Below are 14,591 nucleotides of genomic sequence, written 5' to 3'. Positions count from 1 at the left end.
AAATGCTGGGCGAGGTGGGCTAAAATGGGTGCAGTGAGTGGGGTGATACTGAAAAAAACGACAGTTAAGTTTCTCAGTAGCTCTCGTGATAAGAATACTTTATTGCTGTCGTTAAAATAAGATACAAATGATCTAGCACTGCTAAGAAAGCCTGTTGAATGAACGGATGAATGAATACGTGTACGGTATTATGAAGGCGGGCGTTGGCTGCCCCCTGTAGTGAGAGAAATAATACTTTGAAGGTGTGACAGGGCCGCAGTCACCAAGGCCTGGTGCTGCGACGTTCCTGCAACTCTCGAATGAACCTGGCGTTGAACAAGTCCCCAGCCATTGTCCAGTACTGGGCTGGTGGGGCCTGGGCCTGTGGAGGAGCTGTGTGCAAGGGCTCCTTTCCATCCCCATGCTGTGACGAGCCCTGCTCGTCACTGGCGGACCTGGTAGGTAGGAGGGCGATGGAGAGTGGGGGTCACAGAGGCACTCAAGTGGAATTAAGATCAGAGTCTCGGGGTCTGCCTGGCTCCTAAGCAGAGGACAAAATGATGGGGCGTGAAGCTGGAACCACTGGTGTTGCGTCCAAACTTGAAACCCCTCAGTGCCAAAGGGAAGTACCAGAGTTGAACTTACGGGGAAACAGGCTTTAGGATGTTAAGTAGAAGGATTTAGAGGGGGCGGGGGGTAGCGTCCAGTTGGGAGAATAAGATTTCAGAGGAAGGAGCTGAGAGTGATGTTAAGAAAGACAAACAGGTGCTGGGAGGCTGGCAGGGAAGGGGATCAGGCCTCACCTATTCTCTGTTTCCTGTTCCCCCTGCTTCCATTCTAGGTTGCCTGTGGAAATGCCACACATGTGCTTGGGAAAGCTGGAGAAGAGAGTGAATATAGCCTGCTTGATTTGAGGATAAGGAGGGATGAATACTTACCTATGTTGGGGGATGAGGAATTCAGCCCCCCATGGCGGCTGTAGCAGCAGCTTTGGGCTACCAGCCCTGGGGGAGTCCCCCTGCAGAAGAAATGGGAGATGATAGGGAAGAGGCTACAGGGTGAAGGATGAGTGGGTGGAAAGATGAGAGGAATCAAGGAATAGCACAGGGCACAGAGAGATAATTATCCGTCCTTGGGGGAGTTTAATCTAAGCTGGGCCCCAGAAAAGGGGAGGCCATCCATTTTATACCCCAAGATTTTCTGGAGCAACCCTGACTTGTTGTGTTACTATCTGTAGTTGGAATGTGTTAAAAGCGAGGCTGAAAGTATGTGGTGCATTTAGCCCCCACAAAAACAGACAAAACCAAGTTGTTGGACAAAGTGCCCTGATGTTTTGTTTGGAAAACGTGGCAGTAGCAAAGGTGATGTAGGAAGGGAGGGAGCCTTTGACGAGAGGCGACAGAATGTGTTGGGCACTCAGCAGACGTCAGGGACTGCCTTGGGAGGGGTCCAAGTGTTTGGTGGGGGGAAGGCAGGAATCAGAGTGTAAAGAGGAATCCAGGGACCAGTTAGGGGAGGGTTACAGGAAGGCAATCGGTGGATCCCAGGGACACTGGTAAACCTTGACATCGCAGCCAGGGCCGGCCTGGGCGCAGGCAGAAGCCCCTGGGGAGAGCCAGAGTTTCCGGAGGGGACGGGGCAGTAGACCTAGAAGCCCACACAGAGGGGTCCAGCAACTACGGGAGGGGAGACGGAAGCCACAGGAGAAGGCCCAGCAGTGAAGGTGGGGAAGGGAGGAGCAGCAGACCCTGCAAGGGGAGCGCTGAGACTCCTTGCTAGAAGATCTACAGATCTCAGCAGTGAGGAAGATGGGAGGGACAGAGATGCCTTAGAACCCAGGAAAATAAGGTAACACACAAATGAAGCTGAAGCTTTAAGTTGGTTTTTAGGGTGTTTTCTTTTTCATTGAAAATGTCCATTTAAAAAACACAAAGGAATTCACACTTTATTCAGACAATACTGAGAAGGAGAAGAAAAAGGAAGAATGAGTAGGGAGAAAGGGAGATCCTGCTCCCAAGGATTTGGGGGAATGCAGTGGGAGTACCTGGTCTACCACAGAGGGGAGGGAGGGGAGGATGTGTTGCACCATGGGTATGGAGCAGAAAAAGAGGTTCTTGCTGTGGGGGGGTGGGGGGGAGGCCAGAGAGGAGTTCCCCTTCCTCTCAAGACAATCTCACAAGACAGGAATATCATCAGCATCTAGCTACTGGGGAGGGAGGGACCTGGGAGCTAACAGAGCCTCAAGACTCAGGCTTATGTTTTAAAATATGGCAAAGAGTGATCCCGGGGTGCTTGCTGGGATCTACTGCCAAGAAACAGCCCCTCAGAGAACCTGGGTCTGGGGGAGCAGTGGTGTCTTCACAAGTGCGGTGAGTCTTTGGAGCCCCGAAGCAGACACCAGCTGAGGGGCTCGCTGACACACAGGACATGTGGTGAAGAGCTCAGCAATGTCGAGTGGTCCCCGTTTGGAGCTGTAAGTCCCTGCCCTACCTAACTGGAGTGCTCCGAAGCGGGTCTCACCGGCTGGCGTCAGCACGCTGGAAGTAAGTATGTTAGGTAGCAGAAGCGGTGTGAGGGCCACCAGGAGACACTGCAGAGTGAACGTGGGATTTACTCCATGGACAAGATTCCTCAAAAGGGTTCTCTAGCAGTGGAGGCCCTTGGACCTTCCATGGTACTCTGGAGTCTGACCGCAAGCCAGAGTGTGCTTATCCGGATGGTTAGTTAAGCACACAACCAAGGAGTCTGGCAGCAATTCAGACTGTGGGAGTGTTCAGAGACCAAGTTAAGAGAGAAGGGATGCAGTTTCTGGCAAGAAACGCTACAAAGTATTTGGCCATTTGGGACCCTGACAACCCAGTTATCCAAGAAAGGGGAAGAGGGAACCCTGTGGACTCTGTCAGGTCCCACTGGATCCTGGAGGAAGCACTGGAAGAGCAGGTCTGGGGTTCTCGGGGAGAGGGTCTCTGCCCGCCCAAGGTCTCCGGGGAGGGGAGCAGGTTAGCTGTCGGTCAGTATCGACTCTCCTCAGAGCGGGGAAGGGAGCTGTGAAAGGGTGTATGGACAGGAGGCAGGGAGAGGAAAAGTGGGGAAAGAGAGAAAACAGAGAAGTCAGAAATGAAGAGGAAGCTAGGGAGAAAAATACAAGAGATGCCTACTCTCTGCCTGCTCGACAGGCCGCTGCCACACAAGGCACTGACGTGGGGCCATCAGCTCCCCAGGGTCAGAGACACTGCGCCTCCCGGCAGGTGTCACAGCAAGATTTCCCCTAACTGGGAAGTTCAGTTCCGTCCACCCATGGAGCTGGGCTCTTCCTACATTTCCTCCCAACTCTCACTGTAAAGCTGGGGTCCCTAAACTCTATTCAGATGCCCTGTTCTGCCCCCCACCGTCAGTTACTTCCATACCACTCCCACAAATATTTCCCAATATACTCTCCAATCCACCTGTCCTCTCTCTTTATGCCTCTTGACTCGAGTTGCCCTTTGCCATTTCTAATACTCTTTGATGGTCTCGAGGCTCCCCACCCGTCCAACTTCCATTACCTGGTGCGGCGACGCTGGGCTGAGCTGCCGGCAGGGTCGGTAGCCAGCAGAAGCCGGGCAGTAGGGTGGGGGGGACAGAGGCGCAAGGACCGCAGCAGCTCCTGCTCTGGCACAAAGGGGCGGAGGGGACCCCGTTCTGGTGAGTTTCCCAGGCTGCTGGAGCGGGGGGGGCGGGTGGACTGGAGGTGTAGCTCGGCGAGGGGCTCTGTTTAGGGGCCAAGGAGGCTCCACAGCTACCTTCAGAACTGGGGAGAGGGAGGAGGATAAAGAACAAGACAGCAAAGATTAGTGTAGAAAAGAAAAATCAGAGCCTTTAGAGAGAATGAATTCTTCCTGAGTTAGGGTACCCCAAACCCAGACACCCCACCCCAGTCTTACATTCTCGGTCGCTAGAGGAGTATGGCTTGATGTCTCCCTCTGCTCTCTTGGGTGGCAGCTTCCTGGCTGGAGCTGATGGTGGAGAAGACACAGGCAAGGTAAGCATTTGGAGACACACTTTGTAGTCCTCCTCCTGGCCACTACGAGCCCAGACTTCTAATCCTTGACACCACCGTTCCTTCTGGGAAAGGACAAGAGTTCGGCTCCACCACAGAAAGAAGCACCTCCGTGGCAATATCATCACACCACAAGGGAACTGGGAAGAATGCTGGGGCACTTCTGAGGAGAGCCAGGAGGAGTAAGCCAAGCACAGAGTTAGGGGGAACAATCCAGGAGAAGGGTGGCCAAGGGAAGCAAGCTCTTACTGTCAGTGGGTGCTCTCAGGCCCCGCTGGGGTTCTGGGACAGTGGAATGGTCCCAGCCGGGCCAACAAGGACCCTGGGTCCCTCTAGATGAGATGGACAAAGTCCTTGGTTAATCAGAAATTGCTTTAGAGAGGTTAGGAGAGGCTGGGTTGGGGCAGAACCTCTCCTTCTGGTGCAAAGATGGGAAGAGATGTTTTATTAGGAAAAAAAAGGATGAGGAGAAAACATAGATATCTGGAAGGGAGTTATGAGAGTAAATGGGATGCTAACACATGTCCAAGGCTCTGCCTCTCATCCCCTCACTACTCTACTTGTTCCCTCCCTTCCCCCTCAAGGGGTTTTCCATCATGTGCAGCAAATGAGACCTCAGTGAGGTCTCAAAGCTCATCCATTTAAGCTTTATCCACAGCCCCCAACTGCAGTCCTGAGTCCTCACTTTCCTTACTGGATCTCAGTCCCTCTCATAGCCTGTCCATCAGCAGGGGCTGGGTGAGGGAAGCCTTGGAAACCAAAGCAACTCATGGAAATGAACTGCCCCTCAGTGCCTGGCACTGGTTGAAGCTGACTGTTGAGTGATTGTCCCTCCCTTTCCTGGCCACGGAGGAGGTGTGAGCTGGCCACAGAGCCGCTGAGAAGAGTGGCCCTTCCGTGCAGCACGCGCTGCACAGCTGGCAGACCGCTGGGCCTTCCCACCGTTGGGAAGCAGTGAGGCGGGAGTAGGGCTCAGACTGGCAGGGAGCATGTGTGCATGAAGAGGAAGTGGGGAACTGGGTCAGCATTTCTGTGCCTGCTAGGTCTGGTTTCTTGAGATCCGTTTCATTATTTGGTTGGAGATGTTATAAATTCTGAGCATTATCTTCTAAAACTAGTATTTAAACTTTGGGCCATTCACGTCAATATTCTTTGACTGGCAATGGAAGGGCTTGACTGCACTTGACTGTCCCTCGCTGACTGACAGAAACCTGAGGGGTTTACAAAGGAATGTGACTCTGGCCTATGTTTATGGACCTGAAGCAACACAAGGCTCCATCAACATTCATTGTCAAAAAGGCTCCCAATAAGCTCGCTTAGTTAAAAGTCTTGACAAGTTCAGCCCTGGCTGGTGTGGCTCAGTGGATTGAGCACCAGCCTGTGAACCAAAGGGTCACCAGTTTGATTCCCAGTCAGGGCACATGCCTGGGTTGCGAGCCAGATGCCCAGTTGGGGGCGCTCAAGAGGCAACCACACACTGATGTTGTCTCTCCCTCTCTTTCTCTCTCTCTTTCCCTCTCTAAAGATAAAAAAAAGTCTTAGCAAGTTCGAATGCACTGAGCTCCCATAATGGCAAAGGCAAATGGGTGACGACTGCGGGAGACTTGGGTCGCTTTAGAATTTTCCCACATTGCCTACAGACCACACTCGTGCTCTGTGGCCTCCACAGTAATGAGCCACCATAGCGCTACAGTCCCGCCAGTTCAGTGCAGCTTTACCAGCAGGTGTAGGATCAACCACAGCAGCGCCGGAGTGCCGAGTTGCCCTCAGAGAGGGAGCAGGGGGCCCTGTGAGGAAGCAAGCGGTGGTGCCCCTCAGTGAGGGGACCAGTGGGACCAAGAACCCACCTCTTTTCGTTCCCTCACCCCAACTACCTGACCAACACACAGGGTGAGAAGACTTACGATGCTGATGGGCAAAGAAGCCCTCGAAGATCACAAAGTTGTTCACCTGTAAGACAAAACAAGCAAAATACAATTGTCCATTCAGCTACTCAGCATACTTGGGTACAGAACTCTGCTAGAAAAACCACAGTGGGAGGGACAGAAGCCAGCCTCCCTAGTCCTCTTGACAGTCTCAAACACTCAGACCCTGACAAGCTGAACCCAGAGTTGATACGGAATTGCAAAGGACCTCAAATAGCCAAACAACCTGGAAAAAGAAGAATGAAGTTGGAGGATTCACACTTCTGATTTCAATACTACAAATCCAAAGTAATCATAGCGGTGTGGTAGAGGCCATAGAGACCAATAGAGAAAACAGTCCAGAAGCACAACCTTGACGCCAAGACCACTCAATGGGGAAAGAATAGTCTCTCCAACAAACAGTGCTTGGACGGCTGAAAACCCGTGTGCAAGACAATGAAGTTGGACCGCTATTTCACCCCACAGACAAGAAAAAGAACACTAAAAATGGACCTAGTTCTTTTAAGAACTAAAACTATGAAACCCATGGAGGGAAACATTGAGGAAAATTATGACTTTGGATTAGACAATGTCTTAAATATGACATCAAAAGCACAAATAAAAGGAAAAACAGATAAACTGTACTTCATCAAAAGACACTATCAAGAAAATGAAAAGACAACCCATAAACAAAATAGAACAAAATATTTGCAAATCATACATTTGATAAGGATGTTGTATCTAGATATATAAAGAACTCCTACACCTCAAAGAGAAAAAACGTAATTTAAAAATTGGCATGGGACTTGAATAAACATTTCTCTAAAGAAAATATTTAAATGGCCAGTAAGCACCTGGAAAGATGCTCACTATCATTAGTCATTAGGGAGATGCAAATCAAAAACCACAAAAAGATACTACTTCATACCCACTAGGATGATTATTTTTTTAAAGAGGAAAATAACATGCTTATGAGGCTGTTGAGAAATTGAAACACTTATCCATTGCTGGAGGAAATGTAAAATGTAGTTACTGGAAAAACAGCTTGTTCTTCAAAAAGTGAAACAAATAATTATCATATGGCCCTGGCTGGTGTGGCTCAGTGGGTTGGAGCATCATCCCATTGACCAAAAGGTCGCAGGTTTGACTCCCAGTCAGGGCACATACCTAGGTTTTGGGTTTGATCGCTGGCTGGAGCACATATGATCCTCTGTCCGTGTGCATATGGGAGGCAACCAATTGATGCTTCTCTCTCACATCGATCTTTCCCTTTCTCTCTCCCTCTCTACAAGCAACGAGAAATCGAGTGAGGATTAAAAAAAAGAAGAAGAAAAAAGGGTTAGGATATGGCCAGCAATTCCACTTTTAGGTATATACCCAAAAGAACTGAAAATACAAGTGCAAACAAAATCTTACACACAACAGCCCTGGCTGGTATGGCTCAGTGGGTGGAGCACTGGCCTGTGACCAAGGTCCCCAGTAGGGGGTGCACAAGAGGCAACTACACATTCATGTTTCTCTCCCTTCCCCTCTGTCTAAAAATCAATCGATAAAAAATCTTTTAAGAAACCCCTAAAATCTTATACACAAATGGACAAAAGTGGAAACAATCAGCTGATAAATGGATAAACAAAATGGAGTATAATCCATATAATGGAATATTATTCAGACATAAAAAGAAGTGAAGCACAGCTCCGATCGGTGTGGCTCAGTCGGGTGTCATCCCGCAAAGCAAAGGTCACCAGTTCGATTCCTGGTCAGCAGGGCACATGCCCGGGTTGCAGGTTTGGTCTCCAGTCTGGGTGCATGAGAGGCAACCAATCGATGTTTCTCTCCCTTTCTCCCTCCCTTCCCCTCTCTCTAAAAATAAGTAAAATCTTTTTTAAAAAAGGGAATGAAGTACTGATATAGGCTACAACATAGATGAACCTCCTGAAAACATTATACTAAATGAAAGCCAAACATAAAAGACACATGTTGTGTAATTTCATTTACATAAAATGTCCAAAATAAGCAATTCCATAGAGTAGATTAGTAGCTAAGAGGGGCTGGGGAAGAGGAATGGGGAGTGACTGCTTAGTGAAATGTTCTGGAATTGGACAGTGGTAGTAATTACACAAGGTGAATATACTAAAAACCACTCAATTACTTTTTTTTAAAAAAGATTTTATTTATTTATTGAGAGAGGGGGAGGGAAGGGGGAGGGGGAGAGAAACATCAATGAGTGGTTGCTGCTTATACTCCCCCTACTGGGGACCTGGCCTGCAATGGAGGCATGTGCCGTGACTGGGAATTAAACTGACGACACTTTGGTTCTCAGTCTGGTGCTGAATCCACTGAGCCACACCAGTCAGGGTGAATTGTACATTTTAGTTAAAAAAGTGAATTTTGTCAAGAGCCTGTACCGTTTTAGGCTCTCCCAGGACCCATTCAAATGAAAACAGAGCACAAAATTTCAAGGAAGGCACACAGAGCTGTCTAAACAACACCCACAGATAAGGCCACATGAGTTAAGGATACAAATACTGAGAACTAAGATTTTAAGTAGGGTTCAGACAGGTGGGGTTGTGAGGGAAGAGATGCTGGAAGACAGGGTACCACGTTGATATCTAATAATTGATCATTTTAGAGTGATTTCATTATGTTATCACATTCAATTTGGCCTTCACAACAATTCTAGTTTAAAAAAACAGTAAAAAAAGACCCTGGCTGGTGTGTGGCTCAGTGGACTGAGTGCCATCCTGTGAACCGAAATGTTGCTGGTTTGATTCCCGGGCAGGGCACATGCCTGGGTTGTGGGCCAGGTCCCCAGCTGAGGGCATGTGACAAGCGACCGATCAATGTATCTCTCTTACAACAATGTTTTTCTCCTTCTCTCCCTCCCTGACTCTCTCTCTCTAAAAAAGTAGAATTAAAAGGAAAGCCATTAAAAATAATAAAAATACAAAACAGTACAAGACTTGGACTCTTTCTCATGGTGCCTTGGAGGCTGTCAGCTGCTTCAGGATGAAGCTGAACATCTCTTTCTTAGCCACTGGCTGCCAGAAACTCATGGAAGTGGACAATGAATGCAAACACAGTACCTTTTGTGAGAAGCTTATGCCACAGAAGTTGCTGCTGTTGCTCTGGGTGAAGAGTGGAAGAGTTTTGTGGTTTGAATCAGTGGTGGGAAGGACAAACGAGGTTTCCCTATGAAGCAGGGTGTCTTGACCCATGGCCGTGTCCGCCTGCTGCTGAGCAAGGGGCATTCCTGTTACAGACCAAGGACTGGAGAGCGAAAGCGCCAGTCTGTTCGGGGTTGCATTGTGAACACCAATCTCTGTGTTCTCAACTTGGTTATTGTAAACAGAAAAAAAAGGGGAGGAAGACATTCCTGGTCTCACTGATACTACTGTGCCTTGTCACCTGGGGCCCAGAAGAGCTAGAAGAATCTGCAAAGTCTTCAACCTTTCTTAAGAAGATGAGGTCTGCCAATTTGCTGTGAGAAAGCCCCTAAACAAAGAAGGTAAAAAACCCAGGACTGAAGCACCAAAGACTCAGCGTCCTGTTACTCTACGTGTCTGCAACACAAACGTCAGTGTATTGCTCTGAAAAAACAACGCACTAAGAAAAGTAAGGAAGAGGCTGCAGAATATGCTAAAATTTTGACTAAAAGAATGAAGAAGGTCACAGAAAAATGCCAGGAACAGACTGCCAAGAGAAGCAGCCTGTCCTAAGAGCTTCTCCCTCCAAGTCTGAGTCCAGTCAAACATGGGGTTTTCTAAGAGTAATAAATAAGAACATCCAAAAATAAAAAAGGCTCGGAGACGTGCCTTGTCCAAAGCCCGGTAGCTACAAGTGGCAGAGCTGGGTCTCAAGTCCCAGATTCTTGATTCTACTCTAGCTACAGCATTTCAGCCAGGAATACAGTGTGGTCATGAAGAGTGGGTTATAGGTTCAAATTTGAGCTCTACCACTGATGAGCTATGTGAACTTGGTCAAGTTGCTCATCCTTATAAACCCAAAATAGAGTCAACAGTAGCACGTAGCTCAAAGAGATGTACAAGGACCAACTGAGATGGTGCATGCACATACAATACCACACAGAGCTCATGAGACATTGGCCATTATTATTTACACTCTAGCCTGCTCTGGCATTACATTTGTTTGATGCCAAATACTGTGTTCCTTCACTGCTCTCTGCTGCCTCTTAGTGGAAAAACATCCGTGGGAGGACTCTGAGTAGGCCCTGCCTATCTCCTGCCTCATCCTGCTGTAATGTCCACCAGCCCACCCTTAGTCTCCCTCCAAGCCCAAGCCCAGCACTCCAGCCACACCAAACTGTTTGCAGTGCCCTGAGAGGCAGTTCAGTGCCTCTCTGACTCTGTTCATGCTGGTTCTTACACATAAAATGCACTTTAACCCACCCGCTTGCGTTCCCCGACACTCACCTTTCAAGATTAAACATGTATCAAACCTTTCTTTACCAATCCTCAACTCACCACTGTGTCCTTATGCCTCCTCTGTAAGCACGTCAGTCAAATCATGTTACTACAGATTAACTGTCCATGATCCTATCCAAGGAGCCCAACCCCAGCGCCTCCTGCCCATCGACAACACTGCTCCAGCAGTTCTCCCCACATGCTCTGACAGCGTCAGATTTCCTTTCTATACACGGAGTCATTCTTAGGCTGTTATTCCAACTGAAAAGAACCCGCTCTTGATGCACTTCCCTCTCCAGCTCTTGCTCTACTTCTCTATTCCCCTTAAAGCATCACTTAAAAGACTGGCCTCGGCCCTGGCCAAGTAGCTCAGTTGGTTACAGCATCCTCCCGATATGCCAAGGTTGGGAGTTCAATACCCGGTCAGGTCAAGGCACACATAAGAATCAACCCATAAGTAAAACTTCAATAAGTGGAACAACAGGTGGATGTTTCTCTCTCTCTAAAATTGATAAATAAAAATTTAAAAATAATAAAATAAGAGTGGCCTACTCTTGCTGTCTCCAGTTCCTAGCTTCTCAATTTCCTAAACCCACTCCTCATCCCCAGACTTCCTCCCACTGCTGCACCCAAACAACTGGGCAGGATCACAAATGGCCTCAGGCAGCTAAATAAAACGGCCACTTCCCAGACCTATTCTTACCTCACTGATCAGCACCATTTGAATCAGTAAGCCGTTCCTTCCTCCGCAGAAATACTTTCCTTACTGGCCTACAAGGTCAACTTTCACGTTTTCATCTACTTCACTAGTTACTCCTTGGTCACACTTGCTGGTTCTTTCTCCTCCCTGACTTCTTAAAAGAGTGCCCATGGACTCAAGTCCTTGGACCACATCCCCGGTGCCATCCTCCTGTCTCACTGCTTTCAATACTCTGCACGCTGAAAACACTCTACCCCAAACCTCTTCTCTGAACTCCAGGAAAACACTAAACTGTCAGCTCAACCTGGACTCATCACAGACATCTCTAATTTAACATATTCGAAATGGGTCCTACTATTTCCCCCAAAGCTGCTCCGCCTCCCATGTCAGTTAGTGTAACTCCTTCCGACTTCTCAGGCCAACAACTTGGGGATCAAGTTGTTGCTCTTAGCTCTCTCCCCCTCTCTACTTCAATCTATCAGGAAATCTGACTTGCTTTACCTTCACAATATTTAAAATTTGACCACTCTTTACCACCTCTACTGCTACTACCTTGGTCTGAGCTACCACCATTTTTCATCAGGATTGTTGCTTGCTAACTGGTCTGCTTACTTCCACCTTTGTTCCCCTTTTGCTTATTTTTAAGACAAAGTAGTCTGGTTAAAAGTCAGATCATACCATCCTTCTGTTCAAACCCCCATGATGGTTTTCCTTTTTTTACAGAGAGTAAAGCCAAAGCCTTTGAAATAGCTTTTAAGGCCCAAAATGTCCCTCCTGCCTTGTAGCTCTGGTCTCATCAACCACCAGCATCATTCACGGCAGTAGGTTCACTCTCCCAGGCGCACACGCTCCTTCAGGGCCTTTGCACTAGCCGTTCCCTCTGCCTGGGACGCCTTCCTTCCAGAGAGTGCTTGGCTCACCTCCTTTCACTGCGCTCAAATGACGCTTCCCCAGGGAGGCCTTCCCTGCCTGTGCCATTCAAACTTGGAATACCACACACTCCCATCCCCACCGTGGCACTCCCAAGCCCTCTTCCTGGCTCTCATTTTTTCAGAGCACTTACAATCAACCATAGGATATACTTATTTACTATCTTTGTCTCCTCAACTAAAATAGAAGCTCCACAAGAGCAGAAACCTTACCTGTTTTGTTGAGTAAAGTATTCCTGGTGCCCAGAGCAGTGCCAAGTGCTCAATAGGTATTTGTTGAGTAAGTGGATAGCATTAGTAATAATTATGTTGCATTTACTTAAAAACCAACCACCTCCCCATTTTAGACCAAAGCTCCCAAGGGCAGGAATTGGGTATCATTCCGAACCCTTAAGAAATGTGGATTGAATAAGTAAAGGGCCTGTGTGAAAAGGAGGTGAAAATGAGCTGGCTACATTTGGGGCACGAACATATTATTAGACATACAAAACGGTCGTGATGAAGAATCAAAATAGATGAGAGTAAAATAGCTGCAGGATAAGACATGGTAAAGACAAAAGACAAAAGACAAAACAAAACAAAGCAAAACACTTGGTTGTATAAAATGAACCCTATGTAATGGGGAATAAGAAGTGCTTGGAAGGTGCAGATTCTTTGCCCCCAAATAATAAATTCAATGTGAATGCTTACTGGGGATCTACCCTTTGAAACCTCTAACCTGTGGGACTGTGGTCTCCAGGTTGTAGTATTTATTTAGGAACTTGAGCAGCTTCTGTGAGGGTCGGTCAATGGCCAGTTGGTGCGGTTCGACTCGCTCCTTCTGCAGGGAACAGGAGACTCAGGGTAGGAGGAGGTGTGGGGAGAACATGCCAACAGAATTCTGGAGCCTGGGAAGGGAATGGGGACATGGGGACACTGGGGAGGGGCAGAGAGAAGCTTTGGTAGGGCTCATGACAAAGGGGTCTTTGATATCCCTTTGGACAGACTGGTGAAAAGATAAGTGGTACCTGCAACATATACTGGAAGAGTTCTTGCCCATGGCCATGGCGCTGAAGTGACTCATGAATGTAAAAATCCAGGATGCAAAGCGGTTCTACCTCATTGTGAGCCTCACGATCATCCTAAGAGATAAAGAACAACAAATATCTTTTAGGACCAAGACATTGTTGCACTCCCAAACTTCAGGACTTTTGTGTTCAGTAATCAAGGCATAAGAACTCTGAGCTTCCAGTGGCACTCACCAGTACAAAGAGTTTCTTGTATCCAACTTTGAGGAAACCAATAACAGCTCCTTTTCCCGCCCTACAGGATGGGGGAAATAATGAAGCAGCTGGCTGAGAGGTACAGTCAAAAAGGGAAAGGGGCTGGGAAGAAAGGGAGACAGGACAGAAAAGTGTTCAGTACTCACGGTCGAGCAGAAGTGTCTTTGAGCACATACATAACGTGGCGATTACTCTGCATCCTCGACGCACTGGTGATGGGTGCAGGAAGGTGCTGGGCCTGACAGACAGATGAAGACAGACTTTCTGCAGGTCCCTCCCTGAGGATCCAGCCCTCCTTTATCTACTGTTCCTAGAGAGGTGTCCCCAATACCTTGGCAGAAGCCTTGCCCAGTTCATCTACAATGGTCATAATCTGCTGTTGCACATCAACGCTGTAAGAGAGGAGATAAAAAAAACTGTCAGATAATCAATGAATGAGGATTCTGGACTCCCAGGAAACTGGACCACAACTCCAATCCAGGTTCAGCACTTAGGACTCCCTGACTTTACCTGGGAGTAGTCCAATTTGATTTTCCCACCCCACTCTCTAGCACCCAAACTTATACCACACCTCCTTTCCAATGTGCCACACTCCCTCCTCCCTTGAGGTTATTGTGAGGAAGCAGGAAGGGCAGGTCAACAACATCCTTTGGCCGGGACCTTATATTTGGCCGAAGGGTGAAATGTTATAGATCCAAACGCAGATCAATCCCACTAAGTGTAGGGTCAAAGGTCACCAACAGGTCCAGCCAGGACCTCAAAAGGTGTGTGGGTGATTGCTCAGTGAAAAGGGGGGCGTGGTTCCTGGACCAGATTTCTAGAGGAACCGAGAGAGGGCATCAAGGTGGGTTTGAGATGTCACCGGGCTGGCGTTGTGGTTCCGGGTCTGCGGGCCGGTGGCCGCAGGTGCTGGTCCAGGACCGTGATGCGCTCCGGGAGCAGCGCGTCCACATCGAAGGGGAACTCCATGGCCCATTGTGCGGGGCTAGCCCCGCCTGCACGACGTCACTTCCGCCCTTCCTCGACACCCCGCCCCTTGGCGTCCATATCGCTGCCCGCTGGAAATGGCCCAGCACACCCCGCCCATCGCCCTCTCCAAGCTGCCCTGGAGACCCTCCCCTTCTAGCAGGACCTGCAGTCCCCTAGTGATGCCACTCCCCACCAACTCCCAAGGCAGTGGGTGCCTAGCAATGAATACATTTTCCTTCAGCCTAGTTGCTGCTTCTCCAAACCATTAGCCCCGGTGAGCAGCTGGGCGCTGTGGACCACGGAACACTGCCTCCGGCACTGGGGGCCCACGGTGATCAAGACAGAATGGCACGACTGCTTACTCCCGGGGACTCCTGGTCCCAAGAGT

The 14,591-nt window shown here is 48.7% G+C and overlaps 1 protein-coding gene and 1 pseudogene across 1 annotated transcript; one reads left to right on the top strand and one right to left on the bottom strand.

The window, feature by feature from the left end:
* Positions 1-81: 81 nt before the first annotated feature.
* ATAT1 (alpha tubulin acetyltransferase 1) lies at positions 82-14,506 on the bottom strand. Its single transcript, XM_045193283.2, is given in 14 exon segments — positions 82-434; positions 783-825; positions 918-997; positions 3,525-3,694; positions 3,696-3,769; positions 3,903-3,974; positions 5,737-5,805; positions 5,923-5,968; positions 12,691-12,792; positions 12,980-13,093; positions 13,214-13,274; positions 13,381-13,472; positions 13,566-13,626; positions 14,097-14,506. Coding segments are annotated over 14 exon segments (1,266 nt in total). The 5' UTR covers positions 14,204-14,506; the 3' UTR covers positions 82-259.
* LOC112302334 (small ribosomal subunit protein eS6-like) lies at positions 8,529-12,663 on the top strand (annotated as a pseudogene).
* Positions 14,507-14,591: the final 85 nt, after the last annotated feature.

This window comes from Desmodus rotundus, chromosome 11, assembly GCF_022682495.2.
Source record: "Desmodus rotundus isolate HL8 chromosome 11, HLdesRot8A.1, whole genome shotgun sequence".
Lineage (NCBI taxonomy): Eukaryota > Metazoa > Chordata > Mammalia > Chiroptera > Phyllostomidae > Desmodus > Desmodus rotundus.
This window is presented reverse-complemented; position numbering and strand designations above follow the sequence as displayed.